The sequence below is a fragment of the Cloeon dipterum genome, chromosome 2, assembly GCF_949628265.1.
Source record: "Cloeon dipterum chromosome 2, ieCloDipt1.1, whole genome shotgun sequence".
NCBI classification, from domain to species: Eukaryota; Metazoa; Arthropoda; class Insecta; order Ephemeroptera; family Baetidae; genus Cloeon; species Cloeon dipterum.
Window position 1 is genome coordinate 1,898,398 of NC_088787.1, and position 20,810 is coordinate 1,919,207.

Sequence of the window (20,810 nt, forward strand, 5' to 3'; positions counted from 1 at the left end):
CGGATATATTGTGACAATTAAGTGGTTGCTCCACTCGATGGAATACATTGAAGAGAGTATATGTATGAGTGTTTCCCCACTCTTTTACAATGAACAAATCCTTACACAATGCGCATTCCAGATGGTCGAGGATTAAGTGCTTTAGATCTTAATCTTGGGGTCTTGTTTTGTTACCTAAAAAGATTACGTGTTCAGTGAAAAAAGTCTGACAGGTGTCCTGTAACATTTGACTGCGTTGAGGTATCAGAATTAAAAAAAACAACTAGAAGAAATAATTGATTGAAAGACCTAATATATAAAAAGTACATTCAGGATTAATCGTATACGAAAATATATTGAATAAGAAATTAACTGCTTTAAAATAAATTGCACGTACTTCCTGGTCTTCTGACAACAATAAAAGTAAAAGTTATTAGTATCGCTTTCTGTGAAAATTTACTGCAGTGCATCATAACAAACTGCTTTCTCTCCTTCACTTTTTATTAAGGATGCCTATTTCTGATTAATTTACTGAAAAATGCGCAGTTTTACAAAAAAACCAATAGGTGGAACAGTTTTAATAACAAGAGACACAGTTGGATGAAACACTACATTTATTAACAAAACAAGGAAATACATTTAAGAATAATTACATGTTTTTAAATTATTAGTTTTAGGTCAACAATATAACTGATTTTTAACTCATCTGTAGAATCGTTTAATTCGCATTCTTCACTGATTGTTAACAGAAATTTCGGCTGCTCCTATAGATTTCTAGAGGGGGCGTTGCAGTGGCCTGGTTGCATATTTGATTTAGATCAAGAGGTGCCTGTCTAAATTTATCAAAACTCCACGGCCTCGAAGTAATCGCTTTCGCATTCTTCGTCGGTCGCGTACTGGGCCTTTTCGGCTGCTTCTAGATCAGGAGAAAAAGACCTCGAATAGGCGTTGTTGGGGAATTCGTGTTCTTTGTTTGGTTTGTCACGGACAATGGTCATTTCATGAACCTCTTTTGTGTTTCGCGAAAGGGCATTATTTTTCCTGTTCTGTGTCAGGACAATGATGGAAGTCAAGAAGATCACGGTAAATACGTAGGAGCACAAAAGAAAGATGATGAAACGCCAACATTGGTGCAATTTTTCTTTCAGGATGATGCACTCCAGCACTTCGGTTGTGGCACTATTCTCAGCAGACGTCCAAGATATTCGTTTTGTAGTGGTGGTGGGAATGAAAGGTGTAACTGGAATAAGAATATATCAACATGAAAAGTCGTTTACTCTAGCATCAAAAGATATTCAAACCATCAATTGCATTGAAAATAAATGGTTTCGGAAATGGTTTATATATAATCTTTTGGCTAAGATTCTCATAACAAAATTTAAGAACTCCATATAATTTTTTTATTTCAGTCTTTGTTAAATAGATCTTACCTGGTGAGGCTTCGAAGGATTGTTCCTTCAAAATCCTGTATGTTGAGTGTTCTATATTTCTGTCAATAACCGTAATCCAAAAAGTTCCGTTTTGGTCCAAAGCAAACAAGAACGACCAATCTTTGTGTGCAGCGACCTAAAACCAAGCAAGCACCGAATCGATAATATAATGATTTCTGACACTATAGATCCTGTTAAATTGTGCCAAACGATACAGTTAATAATTTTCTGCTACAAATTACTGACTTCTCTCGGACGACTTTATTTTAATTCCTACTTCCTGACTCTATATAATCGTTACCAAATCCCGAATAACTATTCATTCTCTTCTCAAAAAAGTTACCTCATGAAACCGCTGCTCCTCAAATCGCTGGGATAATGTGTTCCAAGAAGATATGTAATACATAGAGTAAAAGGCTGCATAAAGGGTTCCGTGTACGTCCATTAGCATTTTATGTGGTCTTGCAGTCCATTTTCCCATTCGATCTGGTTTTGCATTTCCAGTTCCGTTGCGGAGAACGGCAACGAGAATAGAATACACTTCAAAGTTGTCACGATTGCTGATGTAGAGCTTTCTCGGATGCTGATCCTTAGGAGACAGGGCAAGGGAAAGAACATGGATTCTTGGAACCAAAACACTCCAAGAAACATTTCTCTCCAAACTATATACGAAAATGTATTGACAAAACCAGCGCGAGACGTAGGCCAAGGTTTCGTTTTTCGTCTCGTCGAGCACAATGTGCAGCAAATCGTACTTTTGGGAAAAACGATGAACAAGTTTGGTTTGATCATCGTTGATCAAGTCGATGGTCCAAATTTTAGAATTGCAATCGGTGCTACCGTCATCTAGAATCCACATCCTGCCCACGGAATCCACTTCCAGCTTTTTTGGAACTTCAATTTTGTTGCAACCTTCCTTTCCCTGCACAAAGAATTTTTAAACCGAATCAATCTAATGATGGGTCTCTTCCCAATTAAAAAAATCCCAATTAAAATATACAACAAATGACATTAAAACAGTTTATACTTACATACATGTCCCACGAAGGGACTGGAGTGAGCTTCGGGGGTGCGGAGGACGCTCTCCACGTCGGCAAAGACACGAGACTAACCGGAATGCCAAAAACATGTGTAAAAAGGCTGAGGAAGATCCTTGTTCCGTACGCAGCCATGTCAAGAGGTTCAAAACGCGAATCTGGATAAAAAGCTCCATCTTGCAATGCTTGTGTCCTGCTGGCCTCGGACGGAAACTCGTAGTCCAATTCATTCCATTCGTAAATCAGAGTTAAGTTGGCGGCGGTGGCTAGGGATGAAATCCCCAGCAAGAAAATGGCGCAACAAAACTGAGACATGGTTCTGTCCTCTTCCGACTGTTCACAAAAAAACAAAAAGAAGCAATAGTTGTTTTGAGAAAATTCTGAACGGAGCGACAAACGAGAAGCGCAACAAAAAATCGAAAAAAGTTATTTAGAATAAATTTAACATAATATTTAAATTGCTAATTAAAATGAGTTTCAAATTCTATTGTTTTAATACGATGTATGAGTTTTAAGCGAGCTGTTTCAACTCTTTGTTTGTTTTTTCTACTTGGATCTTAACATTGAATTTAATATTTAAATTATACGATGAAATATTACTCATTATCACTTATGAATTGACTCACGGGAAAGCGAACACTATTGAATTAACTAAAGAATAGCTATGAAGAACAGAGAGTACATGAATTGAAATTGACTTTTGTTTAAAATTAATTCTTACAAGAGAAGAAAAGAAATAAGCTAAGTGAAAGATTGTTTCTCACCACTCAATTGATCTGCCAAAATTGTGAAGATAAGTCCTGCATGAAGAGTTCAACACTTGTTCGATGTTAACGTGTGAAAGAAGTACTCACAACTGACTCCAGAGGGCTTTCAGTTCATACTCACATAGGGACAAATAATAGTCGGCTGATAGGAAATGTTTACGATCCAAAGAGCATATTTGAGTGAACACTTTATTTGTTTGTACAATGAATAAACCATTCTCTGCACCTTCCGGATTCCAGTTTCCAGTGGCTGATTATATGCAACACGTGATTGAGATTGAACCAATTAATTTTGCTAGCTCTCAGGAGAGGTATTATGTTTTTGGAGTTAGTCTGTAAGAGAGCCTTCATCCAAATGAACGAAGTTAAAGAGCAAATGTATGCACCCTGCGCAGAAACAAAGTCGCGCCGGTCGCATATTCATTTGACACTTTTCGAACGAAACAGTCGAGCCTTTTGACGAAAATATTTTCTCCTGCCAACAAGAAATGCGCTACTGTTCGGCCGGCTGCATGCATTTCTGTTCAAAATTAATTTGGCCACGCAAAATAATCGTTCCTGTGTTTTAATTATTAAGTTGCTGGTTTCTTCATTCTCAAAAGAAATTTAATAAATTCAAAGTGGTGGCGAGATTAAAAAGAAAATTGTATCAAGGAAGAAATTTATTGATTTAGCACTTTCTGCAAATTAATCAAAAATAAGCAAAACATAAAGAGCATTTTTGCTGGCTGCGTCCCACTGCAAATCCGCAGATATTCCGGATTTCAACGCACGGTGAAGCCATTTAAAAAATAAAAAACGCAAGAGTGGAAAACCAAACCTTTTCAGATTCGCCGTGAACTTTAACCTATTTTAAGCACCCTTGCCGCCCCCGCCCGCCCTCACCACCGCCGGAGACAGTTTGTTTCTATTGTAATGAAGAGGAGCAGCAGGATTGGTACCTTTTTTGCAATATTCCTGACGAGGTTACAGACTGGCTCGTCCCTGTCTACGTCTTTGCTTCCATTTTTTTTCTTTTCAAGCTCGCTTTAAAATCATATTTTTTGCTGTGTCGCGTTGAATAATTCGCACAACAAGCAAAATCGCCGGAAAGACCTGAATGTAGGCATTTTGCGTGACTGTTGAGCTACGCACGTTGCATAACTACCAACATTGCACATTGTTCTCTTGATTTGTGTTTTAAAAATTTAAATTAACTCTCCCCGCTAATTTTTTGCAAGCCAGAAAGTGTTTGAAGCCGCTATTAGATGGCGCCAGCGTCTATTTATGATTTTTTAGCATCTTTCGAGGTGATTTCAGACTCAATCCGGAGTTCCTCCTTGTAAGTTTACTTTTTAGAAGTTGTATATATTTTAATGTGCCGCAAAAACGTTGAAATATATTTTTTTCAATAAAAAATCTCTGCTGGTGTTTCTACAGCAATTGGTTGAACTGATGCATAATTAAAAATTAAAAATAACAGTAGAAGATCAGAATTATTTCTGTTTTAACCGATAAATTAAACGCACACGCCGCACCATTAAGAGTTTGGAAAGTCAGGAAAATGATGAAAAAGATAACTGAGATCAAAAGAAAATCATTTGGATAGCATTAGTTAATAATTTCCAATAATACCACGAAAATCACTCAACAAACACCCAAATTTTTATTGTTGAATTGATAGAGTGGTGCCCTTTTCGCCACACTTCCTGTGACCTGCCTCAAGACTTTATATCAGCGAACGAGATTTATGCAAATGGAACGGTTAATTTTATTAAACTACATTAATTGCAGAAGGAATTTAAATTTTAAAATCACAATTTCTCAAATTTCCTTATTTTGTGATATTTTCTCACCTTTCACCTTTTTACCTCAAGATTTGCTGACCAGAAGATTCTAGAAATATAATCATGCCTGAAAAGACGTCCATTTAGCCGAGAAGATTGAAACCTGACGAATTAATCATTGGAAATTGTCGCAAGCCCAAGCTCAAAGAATTTTTGCAGAACGTGACGTCACAAGAGTAGGTTTGTTAAAGGAGTAGAGGTAAATTATATATTAATCCTTAAGAGAACAAGAATATCCAGAATTTTTTTGTTAAAAACGAACTAAGTGATATAATTGTGGAATAAATAATTGTGAAATAAACACACTGATATCATGTTTCAATTGAAAAAATCACTTTCTCGATTGAAATCCTTAGCTCCTTTTCTTACTCCCGTAATGTTTGCGCGCCTTTGTCTGTCTTTCAGCTAATTGTAAAAACAAAACAGGACAGCCGCAGCGAGAAATCGACCTGAAAACCCTGAAAACAAGGACTGTCTAGTCGCTGCCAGCAGCAAGGTTACTTATTTACAGGTCATTAAACCCTCAGGGTAAGCAAATACGTCTAAAAAGCGCGTTTCGCTCGCAAGAAAATTTGTTCCTGCGCCTCGTTTATTTTCAGCTTAAAATTTTCAGATAGTTTTTAATTGTTGACTCGGCATGAATTTATTTAATTCCTCAGATGAATTACAATTGGAGCGTGCCGTTGCCGTTTTTTGAAGCAGAAAACAATGGCAGCACCTCCGACGAAACCAAGAGGAACAGCAAGAAAAACTGCTCTTTTGAGGTATGGGCGCTTATTAATTTTGTGAATTTTTCTGCGAAAACTAACCCTGATATTTGCACAGGTCGAGGACGCCGTTTTGTGCCAAGACAGGACGAGCAGCGAGTGGAACGAGGCCTCCATTGTGGGCGTAACCTCCGAGAAGGAAATTAAATTCAACGTCCGCAGCAAACGGTGAGGAATTTTGTTGATTTGCGCAATTTGGTAATTAATTTCTGACTCGAAAAGGTCTGGACAGGTGGAGGACTCGGTCGAGCTGAAGTTTTTGGCGCCTGGCAGGGGCGTCGAGTTGTCCGCCGAGGAGCTGGAAAAGGGCATGCGCCTGCTGGCCTTCATGCTCATGCCAAACTGCCACAGGGGCTGGTGAGACCTTCAAATGTCAGGGTCGCAAGGGTTCAAATTAGCTCTTTTCAGGTACAAGGTGCTCGTGACCAGGGTGGAGAAGGCGGCGAACATGATTCCGGAGGTGTTCGGAACGGTGTTGCTCGCTTTGGAGGAAAAAATGGCGGAGCAGCGCGTCTTCTTTGCACACAGCACCTTCAAATTCCCTGAGATGACGCCGCGCGAGCAGTGGACCAGGCAGGGGATCAGGATCACCCTTAGAAAACGTGAGCTAATTATCTGAAAAATTGGATTTAGTTAATATTTTGCATTAAGCTTGCAGTTTTAGGCATGTTATCGAAATGAAATTAAAGAAAAGGGAAAAATTAATTATTTTCAGAGTGTGAGCGGTGCGTGGAGAACCCGAGGTTCAAGTGCCGGACGTGCAGCTGCGTTTTCTGTGGCGTCAAAGGCGGAGCAAAGCCGCTGATCACGTGCCGCGATTGCGAAAACAAGTGTCACGTGTCCTGTGCCAACGCAGAATCCAAAAATCGCGCCAATGAAAAATGGTGAGTACCGATTCTTACGATTAAATCACCAGATTATCGGGAAACGCCCCCTTTTCGATCTTTTTCTAAGGTCATGAGCGTTCTATATGCTCATTTTCCCTCGATGGGTCGTTTTCGTTGATTTAGTTACGCCTCCTTCTGGGTGTGTTTTCAGGTTACGCCCCCTTTTCAATATTTTCCAAGTTCAATAGCGTTCTAGGAAACGCCCGTTTTCCCTCGAAGATTCTTCTTTTCTCTGATTACGCCCCCTTTTGGACATAATTTTAGGTTACGCCCCCTTTTTCATTTTTCGGTTGTGCCCCTTTTCGGCGTTTTTTAGATTAAAATTTCTTTACAACTAATTTCCAGTTCGCCATCTTGGTATGATAATCGGGTTACGCCCCTTTTTATTGAATTCCATAGCTTCGCTACTTTTCAACTGTTTTTTTCTGGACACGCCCCTTTCTATTAAGGACCGTCATTGACGAATTTTCTGACCACACTAATCGATTTTTCCCTCCTAAATGCCCAGTGCGACGTGCGCACTTTTTTTCCCGCCAAAACAATTAAAACCTTAATGCGAGAAGTGCGCGCGAATGCGTGAGAGCTGGTTTGAGCACTTGCAGAGAGACCGCAGCTGTACGAATGACTTCTTTGTTAGATCCAGCCAGCTCTCACGCATGCGCAGTTCTCGCATTTATATTGTTTTGGCGGGAAAATATTTCGCACGTTGCGCTCGGCTTACTGGACGGAAAAAATATCCTCCACCTAATTCGACCCTCCGGAATCGATTGGTGTGCCCAGAACCTTCGTCAAAGACGATCTTAAAGTAGAAAACGCCTGAATTTACATTCCGATTTGTTAGGTTGTGCACACGCTGCCGCATTGAGGAGGAAGAAACGCGGGCAGTGTTCGCCGACCACTACCCCGAGAAGAAGCCGAAGATTACTGTCCAGCCTCGCAGTGCGGCCGTCGTGGTGCCAGAAAATCGCCACGGAAAAGTCCCTGGCGTGACCAGCGGCCAATTCTGGGTCTTCAAGAAGAACGTGAGTCTTTTCAAGTCGGAGAATTTGGTCTTAACTTTGCTGGAACGTGCAAACTAAATTCTGAATTTGCTCTAAGAATTCTCGACGCTGATTGGTTGACGCAGGCGCATGACAGAATCTCCCGCGAAATTCACATTGCACGCAAGCCGTTGCTAGGCAACCGTTGAAGCTGTTGACGAACACGCTGCGTCAAGTCATTTAGCGTCGAGAAATTTTCAGACAAAGAATTTTCCGATTTTAGTGCGTTTCTTGGCAATTAAATCAACTTTGTATGTGTTTAACCATCTATTTGACAATAAGTATTAGACCTTGCGAATATTGCCAATTTCCAGGGTGTCGTCATCGAGAAGCGACTGAAGAGGAAGTTGCCGGTCGAAGAGGTGAAGCCGAAGAAGGAAATGCCGCCCTACGTTCTTCCCCCGTCCATCGAGGGCCTGATCAGAGAAGACGTGGCCAACGACAGAAACTGGAACGACCTGAGTGCCAGCCTCAAGCTCGGCCATCCCGTGAGAATAAATTAAAAATTTATCTTCTTGAAAATAATAAAATCCTTTCCAGTACTTCATCGCTGCCCTGGCCAAGAAGTTTCGTTGCTGCGTCTGCAAGAAGGTGGTCAAAGAGCCAATCACCTTGTCCTGCAGCCACAATGCTTGCCTCGTGAGTTGAAAATTTATTTAAAATCAAACTGATTGTATTAATTGTCTTTGAAGCTTTGCTTTGAAATGTCTTCGGAAAAGGCGCGCTGCCCCTGCTGCAAGGAAGCTGTCGAGGAGAAGGAAGTGAAGGTCAATCATCTCCTGGACCAGATCCTCAACACCCTTCTACCAGGGTACAACCCAAAGAAGGCGTCGCCCAAGCTGGTCGAAGCCGAGGAGCAGTGAACAGAGTTCTTTTGTAGTCTTGTTTTAAGTCATCTGTGAATTGAATATTAGTCAAATGCCAGTTTGCTGGAATATTTTATAAAGAGGAAGGATATTGTGATGACTTTTGACATTCCATTAATTCAAGGATCTTTCTCATCAAATAGAATTTCTTTTATTGTTGTTTAAAATAGCTGATAGTTGTATCAAATAAACTGACTTTTATTTGCGAATTATACAGTTTTAATTATAAATGAAATGATGATTATGCATGTAGACTCCGAAATTTTTAAGCAAATTTAATTCGCGATCTAATCACTATGGTTTTTACCTTTAAAATTACCAGGATAAGAGACTTTAATCCTACAATTTTAGGGTTTGGATCGGGGGAGTTTGCCAGAGAATCACAGCTTCATTACCGGTTGGAAAAGTTTATATCTCAATTCCAAACTACGAAGAGTAATTCAGATATCAAGTCCGTATACATTCAAAGCAAAATGACAATAGTAAGAAGATTAAAAATTAAGTATTTTATTTTCAAATGTTAAGATTTTTTAAAATGTTACTTAGGAAATAAAAACATTGAGTGAAATTCCAAGTAATTTGATTTATTCATGCCAAAATAAACCCTTACAAGTAATACACACCAGAATAGAGAAGCCACAAAAGAGTACAATTTGAATTAAGCCGTCTGGACAATTACTACCATTGAAAAAATCGTTTCTTGACAATTCGTACTGCTTTGAATTCGCGATGCTCATAAAACTCTATTAGCTATATGCGCGAGTAAAGGCTTTAATTTGATAATGACTCAATATTTACAACTGGAGCAATTTCGTTGAAAAAAGGTTATATTGTAAACCTGCTCAGTTCCCAAGTGAAGAGGCTGCAAAGAACCTCAAGATCATGAAGGCTGCATGAATAACCAAATAGCAGAATTTCCGATGTCCAACTCAGACAATTTGGCGTCCTCAAATTGGACATAAGGTGCGCTAACGACAAGCAAGTTGGGAAGTTTTTCGTAGAGCAGCGCAATATCCACAGAAGTGCCATCGCATCCAACCACCTTCAAGATTCTCAACTCCTTCAGAGCGCTCAAATGATCTATGAACGTATTTCGGATGAAACCAGCATTGTTCAAACAATCTGCGAGGTCATCAAAGGCTACTATCAGCTGCCGGACGTTTGGAGCAGAAATTGTGACCACCCTGAGAACCTGTGGAGAATTCTTGTGATTAATCGGTCGTATCTTGCGGTTTATTTGTTGTTCTACCTCGATGAATTCGAGTGGAGAATCAACATTGCAACGTTCAAATGACATGAGATGATGCAAATCAAGTTTTTTTGTCGCGGTGCTCATCAACACCAACGCAGTGTGCGTCATGCTGACTAAATCCCTCTTCAGTTTTGATTTCTTCACGACGTGTGCTCCTCTGCAGCTCCTGCAGCAGTTCATCCCTCAGCTCTGGCGCTGAAATTGAAAATAATTACGATAATTACCTGTTTTTGGAATTCGACGCAATGCCTATATACTTACACAATTTGTTTTGGATGCATTTTCCTCTTTGAATATGCGTGAATGCATGCAAATTGGTCCGGATTGATTTCATCGCCCAGTCCTTGAACGACTTTGATCGGTTCAACCACCAGATAATATTCTCTAGACGAGTTGCATCCTCCATCCTGTGTCCAAGGGGAGCGATTTTATTTTGCAGAGTAAAATGAGTAAAATACACACGTGTTGAACTGGTTTCGGAGTAAACAAATGAAAATCACGACACCTTCTTTCTCATGGGGGTAAAGGACGGGCTCTGGTCGCCATGTTCCTTTCAGATTAAGCTGAAACTGGCCAGTTAAACATATTTGGGGGATTTTGCCACTCTTTTTTCGAATAAAAATATGGCTGCTCTTCCTATATCCTTAAAGAGCAGCGACATCAGATCCGCTTCATGGAGGGTGTCTGTGTTCACTGCAAAAATCACTAAACCCTAAATTAATGCGAGAATTGGACAGCAGATGGCGAAAATTTCAAAATTTGAAGCGCGGGAAAACATTTATTTGGCCACACACAGCTGTTTTAACTACACAATATTAATATGTCTTTATTTTATTTTGGTAACTGCACAGATCACTTTTGGCCGCGGTAGAGGGTACGTATCGTCGAGGCGGCATAATTTTTGGTCGGCGGCGTCCTCGAACGAGAGCAGGGGGTCGAGTGCCTTAACCCGGGGGCCGCACGTGGCTCTCGCCATAGCCATAGCAGCGAGCAGCGCACCAGCCAGCCGATGTGACGTCATTTTCCAGACTGACCATTATTATTTGTTTTCCACCGTATCAATGCAGACCAGCTTAGAAGCCGCGCGTGTGCTACCTGCTCTCTTCGGGTCTTGACACTGACCTTCCTCCTTGTGGAGAAATTGAAGCATTATTCAATCAAACCACTTTTCTCATCACGCTTAGTCCGTTTTTAATCAGTCAGTTTCTCAATCTAATTGACCAGTTGCATACACCCTTGGTTATTGAAGCGGCCAACAGATGGCGCAACCAGACTTTCTTAAAAAATTTTGTTTTAAGCGTTTTTAAGGCATTTCCGCTGCGATTTCAGACTCAATCTAGCTATATTGCATTCTTCAATTAATTTGCTATTTTTTGACGTGCTGAAAACCAAAATCGGTTCAGCCATTCCCCGTAGAAACGTTGGAAGATTTTATAATTAAAAAAAACAGTTTTTCACGATTCTACGGCGATTGGCTGAACCAATTTTGGTTTTCAGCATGTCAAAAAATAGCAAATTAATTGAAGTACACACAGTAGCTAGATTGAGTCTGAAATCGCAGCGGAAGTGCCTTAAAATCGAAAGTCTACGGTGGCGCCATCTGTTGGCGGCTTTGAACACTTATAGGGTTTATGCAACTGGTGAATTAATTAAAAATAAATTTAATAATAAAATCCAAATTATTGCCTCTAAATGTATGACACCAAAAAATAGCATTTTTGGTAAGAAAATTTTAATTTGCTTAATTCTGGGAGAACTGCGGCTGCATTCTTCACCATTGCCGCAATTTCCTTCTTGACGTTACCAGGAGTAGAAAAACTCATTTCCCATTGGAGGGACTTCAAAGAGGAGAGGATCTTGTTTTCGATCAACAAATTCTTAACCTGCTGCAGATCCTGCAGATTGTGAAGGCTGGTAATCGGGATATGTGTACAATCTACTATTTCAAAGAATAAATATCAGAATAATAATAAACATTAAAAATATTATATAGATAACGCGGCTCCTAATTTCCAAATAGGAATTGTCCGCTGTTTTCCAGAATCCTTCGTCGCAATTCAAAACTTATTCTTTTACGCTGATTTAGGCTTTTTAAGGGAAAAGCAATTAAACGAGTGCGTTTCCTTGCTAAGCATGATTCTATCTAAATCTAAAGGCTTTATTTGATAGCAGGGCTGCCAACTTGTGGAACATTACAGAATATCACCAATTTGGATATACCTCACTTCTTCAAAAGTAAGGTCCAAATCCAAATCGCACAAATCGGGAAAAACTGTGGAGGCATTCAACAAAATGTCTGCAATTTTGTGAGGAATGCCTTCTGGAATAAATGGGATAATCAACCGCCAGTGAAAGGAATTCAAAGACCTCAGGATTCTTTTTTCAGTGATCAAACTCTTCATATCCCGCAAATCATCAACGTTGAAATTTTTGCCGAATATGTATAGTTTTCTAAGATTTTGGGCGGATTGAAGGACGGTAGAGAGAAAGACTTCATCATTCAAGCTGTAATGATACAGATTATAAAAAATTTCAAATTATACCAAATCTTTACTTACCCACTAACGCAATTCAAATTTAATTCCGTTAATTGACGGAAGGTTGTTCCTTTGCAGTTCTTTCCATCGACCTGAACAGACTTCAGATGCAGTGCTTTCAACCTGGGACACAGCTCTGAGATTCGGTTCAGTTGAATACTAGGAGATGGATTTGAATTCCCAATCAAAAAGAGCTTTCGCAAGTTTGACCCATACTTGAGCAAAAAAGGGTCAATTGAATCTTCCGACGACCTCAAGTTGAGGGTCAGACCCTCGAGTGTGCTAGCATTCAGTGTTTCCATATCTTTGATCCACGAATCGGAGGATCGGTTAGTCTAAAAGTTAATACTATTAGAAATAAACTGACGAAATGCAAAGACGTGCAAATTACCACCAGGTGCCGGACATTGGAGAGATCAAAATTTGTAGATGTGTCCAATCCGCTGTCATAGTTAAAAAATTTTCGCGTTCTTGGGGATTGGTCGTCGTCAAGAAAGTCTTCCAAAGTGAGACCGTATTTCTTGACGTCATCGACGATGTCCAGATGCGGTAGAACTCTCCAAATTTGGTTTTTCGTGTACCACGATGCAGAGCATTCGAGAAGACGAAGATGTCCAAAAGTTTGAACGATTTCATCCTCAGTCATGTCATCATCGGCAAAGTAGTACACGCTAAGAGCCCGTAAATTGGACAGTTCTCTGCAAAACAGGGACAAGTCCTTCACATGATAAGTGTGTCCCTCTATCTTTACGATTCTCAATTCCTTTAGAGATTTTAGATGTCTCATTATCGTGTTTCGGAACACATCATTGGCGACATATGTGCCGATCTCATTTGAGTTGATATTCAACTGCCGAATGCTTGGAGCAGCAATACAAACCATCATCAGAACCTGTAGCAAATTATTTTCAAGAGTCTGAATCAGGATGTTATTCCTTTTTTACCTCGTTGAATTCGTACACGGAATTTTGATCACGAGGATCACGAGGATAAAAAGACATGAGGACATCCAAATCAAGTTTCTTTGTCCTGGTGTTCATCAAAGCCAACACAGACCGCTTGATGCTCATGAACTCTTCAACTGTTTTGATATTTCCAGGACGCTTTGTCCTGAGCAGCTCCTGCAGCACGACGTCCCTCATCTCTGGGGCTGAAACAGAAAACTCTTTTTATTCCTTTGTTCTTAATATTGCGAAATGCCATATGCTTACACAATTTGGATTGGATGTAGTTAACTCCCTCTACTTCAATGTATCGAGACAAGTTCCTTATGACAGTTTCCATCGCCAAATCCTTCATTTTCTTTGATTTTTGCAACAGAAACTTGGATTTCTTTTTTAGTGCAGTGATATCCATTTCGTTTCCAATCTGTGGAGATTGATTTCATTTTATTTCTCTAAAACAGAAATATTTATCAAAGGGATCGATTATTTGCACAAATTATAAGGTGCCAAATATGACTGCAGGTCACTATCATAGCCTGAATTTACTTCGCAATATTCAAAAATTGCTTTTACTGACGAAATTGTTTGATATGGAAATGCAGACAACACTCCACGTGCGTGTTCTAAAAGATATTCTCAAATCGCTGGAAATTTGAATTGTTCCTGCAGTAGCGATTTCTTGGCAATTTCAACAAACGGAACACAAAATAGTTCCTAATATACGCAGGAGGTTGCTTTTCTCACCTTGATTTCGAGGATTTTTCTGAGAGATGAACTGGTGCTTCTTTTGCTTCTCTTGCCAAATGGTTAGACGAAAACACATGTGTTTTGAAATGATGCCTCATAAAATTTGGTTATAATATCGATTTAATTGCTGAAAATTATATCGATACTTTTTTAAAATTGCATACAACGCTGGTGGATTACGGCAACGCAAACTTGAAAGAAAATGGCAACGCTGGGCATAAGGCTTGCATTGTACAGTGTTTCAAAAAACATTGCCCTACCTGGCAATATTTTAAAATAATATACTCGATAAGTATCGATATTCCATAACATTTAACCATAACAGAGCAGTGAGATCAGCGCCACTTCATGGATTGTTTTCGTTGCCGAAACTACTCGATTTTCGTCATGAGCAGCTGATGACAAGATTCGCTTGAAATTCAAATTTAGTTGTGACTGTCTTTTCTTCGACACCAAAATTTATATTTTCATTCCAAAATAACTAGCAATTAAACTGTAAATAAGAACAACAATTTTTTAAATTAAAAACCTTTTCTCATACACGTATTTATAATGTAATGTTATTAATTTAAATTGATTCATATGGCTAGATAGTTATTGCCGGTTATTGCAAATAAAAATTATTCATATTTCATAATATCCTACCCTGCCGCAGATCATCGGAGTTATCTATAAAGAAAGCTTTAATGGAAAATAAAGCAAACAGTGAACTTTTGTCTTTTGATCATATTTATTGCTACTAATTTTATCTGGTCCAGTAATCCTTATTGAATGACACATTTAATTCTAATCCCTCATTTCCATCTTCTTCTCATCGACACACTTGAATGTAAATTTTCAAAATTAGTTTCATTCAAAAGATTTCAATATCTCGAAAAGATTTGTGTCCTCTTTTATGGCTTCAAACAAGCCACGGTTTTCTAAAAACTTCGCAAAATATCTTGAAGGCGTTGATTCCGCAAAGCGCTTGGAACTGAAGATGCAATACTCGTAAGACAATTTTAAGTTTTCAAGCTCTGGGAGAACCGCGGCCGCATTCTTCACTAATGCCGATATTCCCTTGTAGACTTGTTCTGATAAAGATGCTCTTATCTCCAATTGGAGAGACTTCAAGGAGCCAAGGATCTTGTTTTGGATCATCAAATATTTCACCTGTTGCAGATCTAGGAGATTGTATTTGCAGGTGTCGATCTTCAATTTCTGCAGATTTTGAGCAGAAGCCAAAACGGTGGTAATGCACTCGTCAATACAACTGAAATGTTTTTAATTTATTTAATTAAAAACAAAACAAGTTATAATCCTACTCACCAATCTGTTTCTTTCCAAACTAATTCTTCCAAGTGGTCAAAATTGGCAGGTTGGGGGGAAATTCCTGTGACATTTACACTATACAGGCGGAGAACTTCCAACTTTGGACATAATTCAGAGACACGGTTGAGTTGAACACTTGGAAGATCAGATCCTTTAATGGAAAGGCATCGAAGGTTCGCTCCAAGTTTGAGCAAAATGTCATCAGCTGGCACTCGCATTAATTCGAGGTTCAGGGTCTCAAGTGTGATTGGCCCCTGCAGGGTCCTCTCAAACAAGTTCATCTTTTCTTCGGTACACATAAGCTGAATTTCATAAGATTAATTCAATACAAAAAGATATTCAACAAATGATTAATTACCTCCAAGTGTCTGATGCTGGAGAAATCTGCATCCGCACAGACATATGAATTCCAAATGTGACCTTCGAAATTGAGATATTTTCTCTGTCTTGCTTGGGGATTTTCGTCTTCAACAAAATCTTCCAAAACGATTCCGTTTCTTCTGACGTTCCGGACAATGTCCAAATTAGGCAGAACCTTTAAAAACTGACGCTTTGTTTCCTCCTGCAAGAAACCATATTGAAACAGTGTCAAGTGTCCAAAAGAGTTTCTGATTTTCTCGTCGGACATCCTGCATCTGTTAAAATCGACTTTCGTGCTGAGCACACGCAACTGGGGCAGTCGACTGCACAAGAGCGCAATGTCCACTTGAAGAGCAGAATGTCCAACAATCTCCAAAATTCTCAAATCCTTCAGGGAACTTAGTAAACGAATGCATGCGTCTCGGGTGGAATCGCTGCTGAAACAATCGTTCAGGTCCTTCATGTTTATTTTCAAGTGCCGAACGTTTGGAGCAGTATTTGAAACCATCTCTAGAACCTATTAGAAATGCATTTAAATAGTTTTAATCAAGGTTTTTAAGATATTTTACCTGGTAGAACTTATCCTTGGTAGTTAACTGTCTTGGATAAAAAGACATGAGGTAATCCAAATCGAGTATTTTGGTCATGGTGTTCATCAAAACACACAAAGAGCGCTTCTTGTTGTCGTAAACGTCCATGGCATTTGTTTCAACAGGGCTACTCCTCAGCAGCTGCAGCTCCTGAAGCACGACATCCCTCAGAACTGGGGCTGAAATAGATAGCATTTGCCTTTGAATCATTTAGACTGAAAGCTTTAAATAATACTTACACAATTTATTTTGCAAGTAATTTCCTTCTTGTTTTTTAGTTAGTTCCTCCAGATTTCTCAGGATAGTTTGCATTGCAAAATTCTTCAATTTATTTAATTTCCGCAACCTGGATTTTGTTTTCTCTAAAAGATTGGCGTCTTCCATTCTGTGCTCGATCTGCGTGGGGAGTGATTAAATTTAATTGGTTTTATAGGTTGTATGATTGGTACGTAAATAAGATGCAAATATAGGCTTCACATGATACTATAAAAGGACGCATTTTCATGTTTAAATTTAATGTCGGGCTTTGCCACGAAATAAAAATGAGTGCACAAGAGAATGCGCTCGAAACGAAATCAATTTTAAGAAAGGATTGTCAAAGCTTGCGGGCAGATAGTAGTTGTTTCGAGACATTTCCAACATTAGTGACCCTGTATAATTCCAAAATTACGCTGAAGTCAGCTTAACTCACCTTGATTTCGAGTGTTTTTGCAGAGATAAACACATGTGTTAGATTACACTCGGCATTCAGATGCGTGTTTGTTTTAGAGAGTAAACAAACACAGTGTTATTTCTTTGTAAAGGGGATAGTCAGTCGTCGCCATGTTTCTTTCTGGTTTAAACTTTCCCACTCTAAGCCACCCGTGTAAATCATACAGACTATATATGACGTCACTTGATTTATAATTTAAAACATGGCGTCGAGGCCTCCACTCTTTTGGCCTTTCATTGCACTGAGATCAGCGCCACTCCGTGGATTGTTTTCGTTGCCAAAACTACTCGATTTTCGTCATGAGCAGCTGATGACAATAAGATTCGCGGGAAATTCAAATAAATAAAGAAAGTACATTGATAACTGTTTATTTATATTCTTGGATTGATTCGTTCCTGCTTTTTTGCTTGTACTTTCACTGTTTGTTCCTCTCCTTGTTTTGCTTTAGCTGATTCTTTGGCAGTGGCGTCAGATACGGTAGCAGACAAACTCCCAAATCACCAGATTCGAGCGGCCTGAAGAACTAATACGAAATGTCAATTTCGTCCGGCGTTTAGATTTGAAAATTTTACTCAGAATGACCTGAATTATAGTAAGTAAAAATTATAAGTAAGAAGATTGTTTTTACCTTTGCACAAATAAATTCTTCTGCTGCGGATAACCGCGATTGTTTTTAAACATGATTGGTTTGCGCTCTAGCTGCTACTTTAAAGACTTAACATCAAGTATTGCTTAGACTGACTTTATTCAAAAGGCTATTATTAATTGCAATTTAGTTTACCCTATAGACAAAACGTGCAGACATATTTATTTTTTAATTAAATTCAACAATATATACAACTGATATGCCAAACACTTTTATGTGAATAATACTATGAGAATTGCTTTTGTTTTGGGAATATTTTTTATTCAAAAGATTTCAAAATCTCAATGAGATTTGTATCATTGACTACGGCTTTATACAAGGAAATGTTCCAACTTAAACTGCAAAAATATCTCGAGGGCGTGGATTCTGCAAAACTCTTGGAACTGAAGATGCTACCATCGTAAGAAAATTTCAATGTTCTAAAATCTGGTAGAACTGCGGCTGCATTCTTCACAATTGTAGCAATTTCCTTGTAGGCGCGTTCAGATGAAGATACTCTTATTTCCCATTGGAGAGATCTCAAGGAGAGAAGGATCTTGTTTTCGATCATCAAATTCTTCACTTGCTCAAGATCCTTGTGGCTGTATACCCAGCCGTCGATTACTAGCTTCTGCAGATTTGGAGCAGAAGACAAAACTTTGTTAAAGCACTCATCACTCGAGCTGAAAATGTTATCAAATAAAAGTAATTATTGTATACAAACTTTAGAAAAATCTACTAACCAATTGTGTTTAAAAACTAATTCAACCAGATGGTCAAATTTGGCAGGTTGCTTCGAATTTACTGTTACATTTATTGCACTCAGGTGGAGTACTTCCAGCTTGGGACATAATTCAGAGAGACTGTTGAGCTGAACACTTGGAAAAATAGATCCTGTAATGGAAAGCCATCGCAGGTTCACTCCAAATTTGAGCAAAATGTCATCAACTGACACTAGGAGAGTCTTTATGTAGAGGTCCAGACTCTCAAGTGTGGTTGATCTTTCCAGGTTCTCCCCAAAATTACTCCACGTTGGCTCCTTACATGTAATCTGGAATTGTGAGGATTAATGAAAAACAACCAAAACATAAAAAATATAATAATAACCTCCAAGTGCCTGATGCTGGAGGAAAATGGACAGACATTTGAATCTTGGATGTAATCTCCGAAGTCGAGACATTTTCTCTCTCTCATTTGGAATATCTCGTCTTCAATAAAATCTTCCAACTTAAGGCCGATACTTTTGACGTCTTTCAAGATTTCCAGATTAGGCAGCACTTTCCAAATCTGGTACTTTGTTTCCCAGGTAATATAAAGATCTTGAAGAAGTGTAAGGTGTCCAAATGATTTTCTGATATCCTCCTCGGACATCTTCCTGGCGTCGAAAACGATATAATTCGAGCTAAGTACACGCAAATTGGGGAGTTCCTTGCTCAACAATGCAATTTCAACTTCTCGGGAAGAGTGACCGACGATCTCTAAGATTCTCAATTCCTTCAGGATGAGACTTAGATCACGTACATACGCGTTTTGGTTTAAATCGATTCTGAAACAATCTGCGAGGTCACTTTTATCCATTTTCAAATGCCGCACATTTGGAGCAGCAGATGAGACCTTCAATAGAACCTATAAAATATTATTTTGATTAATTGGATAGATGTTTTATTTGATATTTAACCTCGTTAAAATCATAAAAGGAATCTAAAAAGAGTTTTTCTGTCCCTGTGTTCATCAAAGCCAACACCGACCGTTTCAAGCTGATGACCTCCTCGGTGGTATAGGTATTTCTAGGACGCATTGTCTCCTGCAGCTCCTGCAGCACGATTTCCCTCATCACTGGTGCTGAAGTGGAAAATATTTTCCTTAAAATTATTTGTTCCGATTTTGACGGACATACACAATTTTGTCTTAAGTTCGTTGCCTCCATCTTGTTTGGTGTACGCATCCAAGTTACTTAGGACAGCTTTCATTGCCCAATCCTTCAACGTCTTTGATCGCGTCAACCGGATTTTCGTATTCCGTACAAGAGTAGCGTCATCCATCTTGACTCTGACCTGTGAACGTTTGTTTTGTACTATTTTTCAGCAACAAAAATATTAATCAAATTTTCACTATTCTCAAACGTTTTAAGATGCGAAATATGACTGCTATATGGACACTTTATCATAGGCTGAAATTAGTTCGTACGATTAAAATAAAGTTAGGACAAAATCGCGTGCTATGGAAATTCAGACAAGAAACAGTACATGTACGCGTGTGGCATAAGATCAAACCGCCACAGATTTAAAGAATTCCTACTATATCTTGGCGTTAAAACCAAACGGAATACTATATAAATCATAATGTACGTCCGATGCAGCTTAACTAACCTTAATTTCGAGGATTTTGCTGAGAGATACACTGGTCTTTTCTTTGCTTCACTCGGCTTCAATATAGTTAGAAGTAAACACGTGTTTTGAAATAATTCCTCTTAAAATACGATATTGAATATCGATTAAAATACTGACAATTCAATATAATTTTTTCACACATTGGGGTGGATTACTGCAACGCAAACTTAAAAGAAAGTGGCTGGGCATAAGGCTTGCATTGTACAGTGTTTAAGAAAACAGTGCCATAACCCGCTGCATTAATTGGCAATATTTTTGAAATGATATACTCGATAAGTATCGATATTCCAAAACATTTAACCATAACAGAGCAGTGAGAACAGCGCCACTTCATGAACAGTGTTAGAATAAGAAAATACGAGCAAGAACCTTTCAAAGCAGTGAGATCAGCGCCACTTCATGGAGGGTGTTCACTGCAGAAATTACTAAACCCTGAGCGAGGGCGGAAATTGGACCACAGATGGCGTAAATCTTAAAGTAAGAATCGCGGGAGCATATTTACTTGGCCACACATAGTTGATTTAACTTAACGTTTTCTTTCTCATTTTTTGTAATTAGGCCCATAGATCACTCACAAAACAAATGTTATTTTTGGATTTAAATAATCCCTTATTTATTTATTCGTAAATTTATCGAAACTCACGAAGGTAATTTTTAAAGCAATTTTTGTTCAGATAAGCATGCAATTTTCGTGTACTTTTTTCCTGTTCGGGATGGGAACCGGGTAGGCCGTGCACTCTGTA

The 20,810-nt window shown here is 38.9% G+C and overlaps 3 protein-coding genes and 1 long non-coding RNA gene across 4 annotated transcripts; 1 reads left to right on the forward strand and 3 right to left on the reverse strand.

The window, feature by feature from the left end:
• Window positions 1–821: 821 nt before the first annotated feature.
• LOC135935981 (uncharacterized) lies at window positions 822–2,761 on the reverse strand. Its single transcript, XM_065478637.1, has 3 exons — window positions 2,441–2,761; window positions 2,094–2,331; window positions 822–1,219 (listed from the first exon to the last, which is right to left on the reverse strand). Exons 1-3 carry the CDS (start codon window positions 2,759–2,761, stop codon window positions 822–824), a joined length of 957 nt encoding a protein of 318 aa, XP_065334709.1.
• Window positions 2,762–5,455: 2,694 nt separating this feature from the next.
• On the forward strand, window positions 5,456–8,800 carry LOC135936341 (E3 ubiquitin-protein ligase UHRF1-like). The gene is made up of 10 exons (XM_065479113.1): window positions 5,456–5,567; window positions 5,699–5,803; window positions 5,865–5,974; window positions 6,029–6,163; window positions 6,215–6,408; window positions 6,522–6,690; window positions 7,535–7,715; window positions 8,048–8,221; window positions 8,274–8,372; window positions 8,426–8,800. The coding sequence occupies exons 2-10, from the start codon at window positions 5,699–5,701 to the stop codon at window positions 8,594–8,596; spliced, it is 1,338 nt and encodes a 445-aa protein (XP_065335185.1). The 5' UTR covers window positions 5,456–5,567; the 3' UTR covers window positions 8,597–8,800.
• Window positions 8,801–9,162: 362 nt separating this feature from the next.
• On the reverse strand, window positions 9,163–10,356 carry LOC135937032 (uncharacterized). Its single transcript, XR_010574426.1, has 3 exons — window positions 10,113–10,356; window positions 9,849–10,046; window positions 9,163–9,791 (listed from the first exon to the last, which is right to left on the reverse strand). It is a non-coding gene; the product is annotated as an uncharacterized LOC135937032 (long non-coding RNA).
• A 4,572-nt stretch (window positions 10,357–14,928) lies between these two features.
• Window positions 14,929–19,719, reverse strand: LOC135935982 (uncharacterized). Its single transcript, XM_065478638.1, has 9 exons — window positions 19,575–19,719; window positions 19,426–19,519; window positions 18,785–19,079; window positions 18,513–18,728; window positions 18,095–18,308; window positions 16,320–16,519; window positions 15,749–16,267; window positions 15,388–15,692; window positions 14,929–15,331 (listed from the first exon to the last, which is right to left on the reverse strand). The coding sequence occupies exons 1-9, from the start codon at window positions 19,717–19,719 to the stop codon at window positions 14,929–14,931; spliced, it is 2,391 nt and encodes a 796-aa protein (XP_065334710.1).
• Between the last annotated feature and the right edge of the window lie 1,091 nt (window positions 19,720–20,810).

Excerpts from the sequence above, each read along its gene's own strand:
- LOC135935982 (XM_065478638.1), bottom strand. The coding sequence starts at position 19,719 with ATGGATGACGCTACTCTTGTACGGAATACGAAAATCCGGTTGACGCGA. Across the intron at positions 19,520-19,574 it reads CGAACTTAAGACAAAATTGT|CACCAGTGATGAGGGAAATC; the intron begins GTATGTCCGTCA and ends TTTCCACTTCAG. Across the intron at positions 15,332-15,387 it reads GTTTGGAAAGAAACAGATTG|TTGTATTGACGAGTGCATTA; the intron begins GTGAGTAGGATT and ends AAAACATTTCAG.
- LOC135935981 (XM_065478637.1), bottom strand. The coding sequence starts at position 2,761 with ATGTCTCAGTTTTGTTGCGCCATTTTCTTGCTGGGGATTTCATCCCTA. Across the intron at positions 2,332-2,440 it reads TCCCTTCGTGGGACATGTAT|GGAAAGGAAGGTTGCAACAA; the intron begins GTAAGTATAAAC and ends TTCTTTGTGCAG. Across the intron at positions 1,220-2,093 it reads CTACGTCTCGCGCTGGTTTT|TTACACCTTTCATTCCCACC; the intron begins GTCAATACATTT and ends TTCTTATTCCAG.
- LOC135936341 (XM_065479113.1), top strand. The coding sequence starts at position 5,699 with ATGAATTACAATTGGAGCGTGCCGTTGCCGTTTTTTGAAGCAGAAAAC. Across the intron at positions 5,804-5,864 it reads AGAAAAACTGCTCTTTTGAG|GTCGAGGACGCCGTTTTGTG; the intron begins GTATGGGCGCTT and ends ATATTTGCACAG. Across the intron at positions 8,222-8,273 it reads GCCTCAAGCTCGGCCATCCC|TACTTCATCGCTGCCCTGGC; the intron begins GTGAGAATAAAT and ends AATCCTTTCCAG.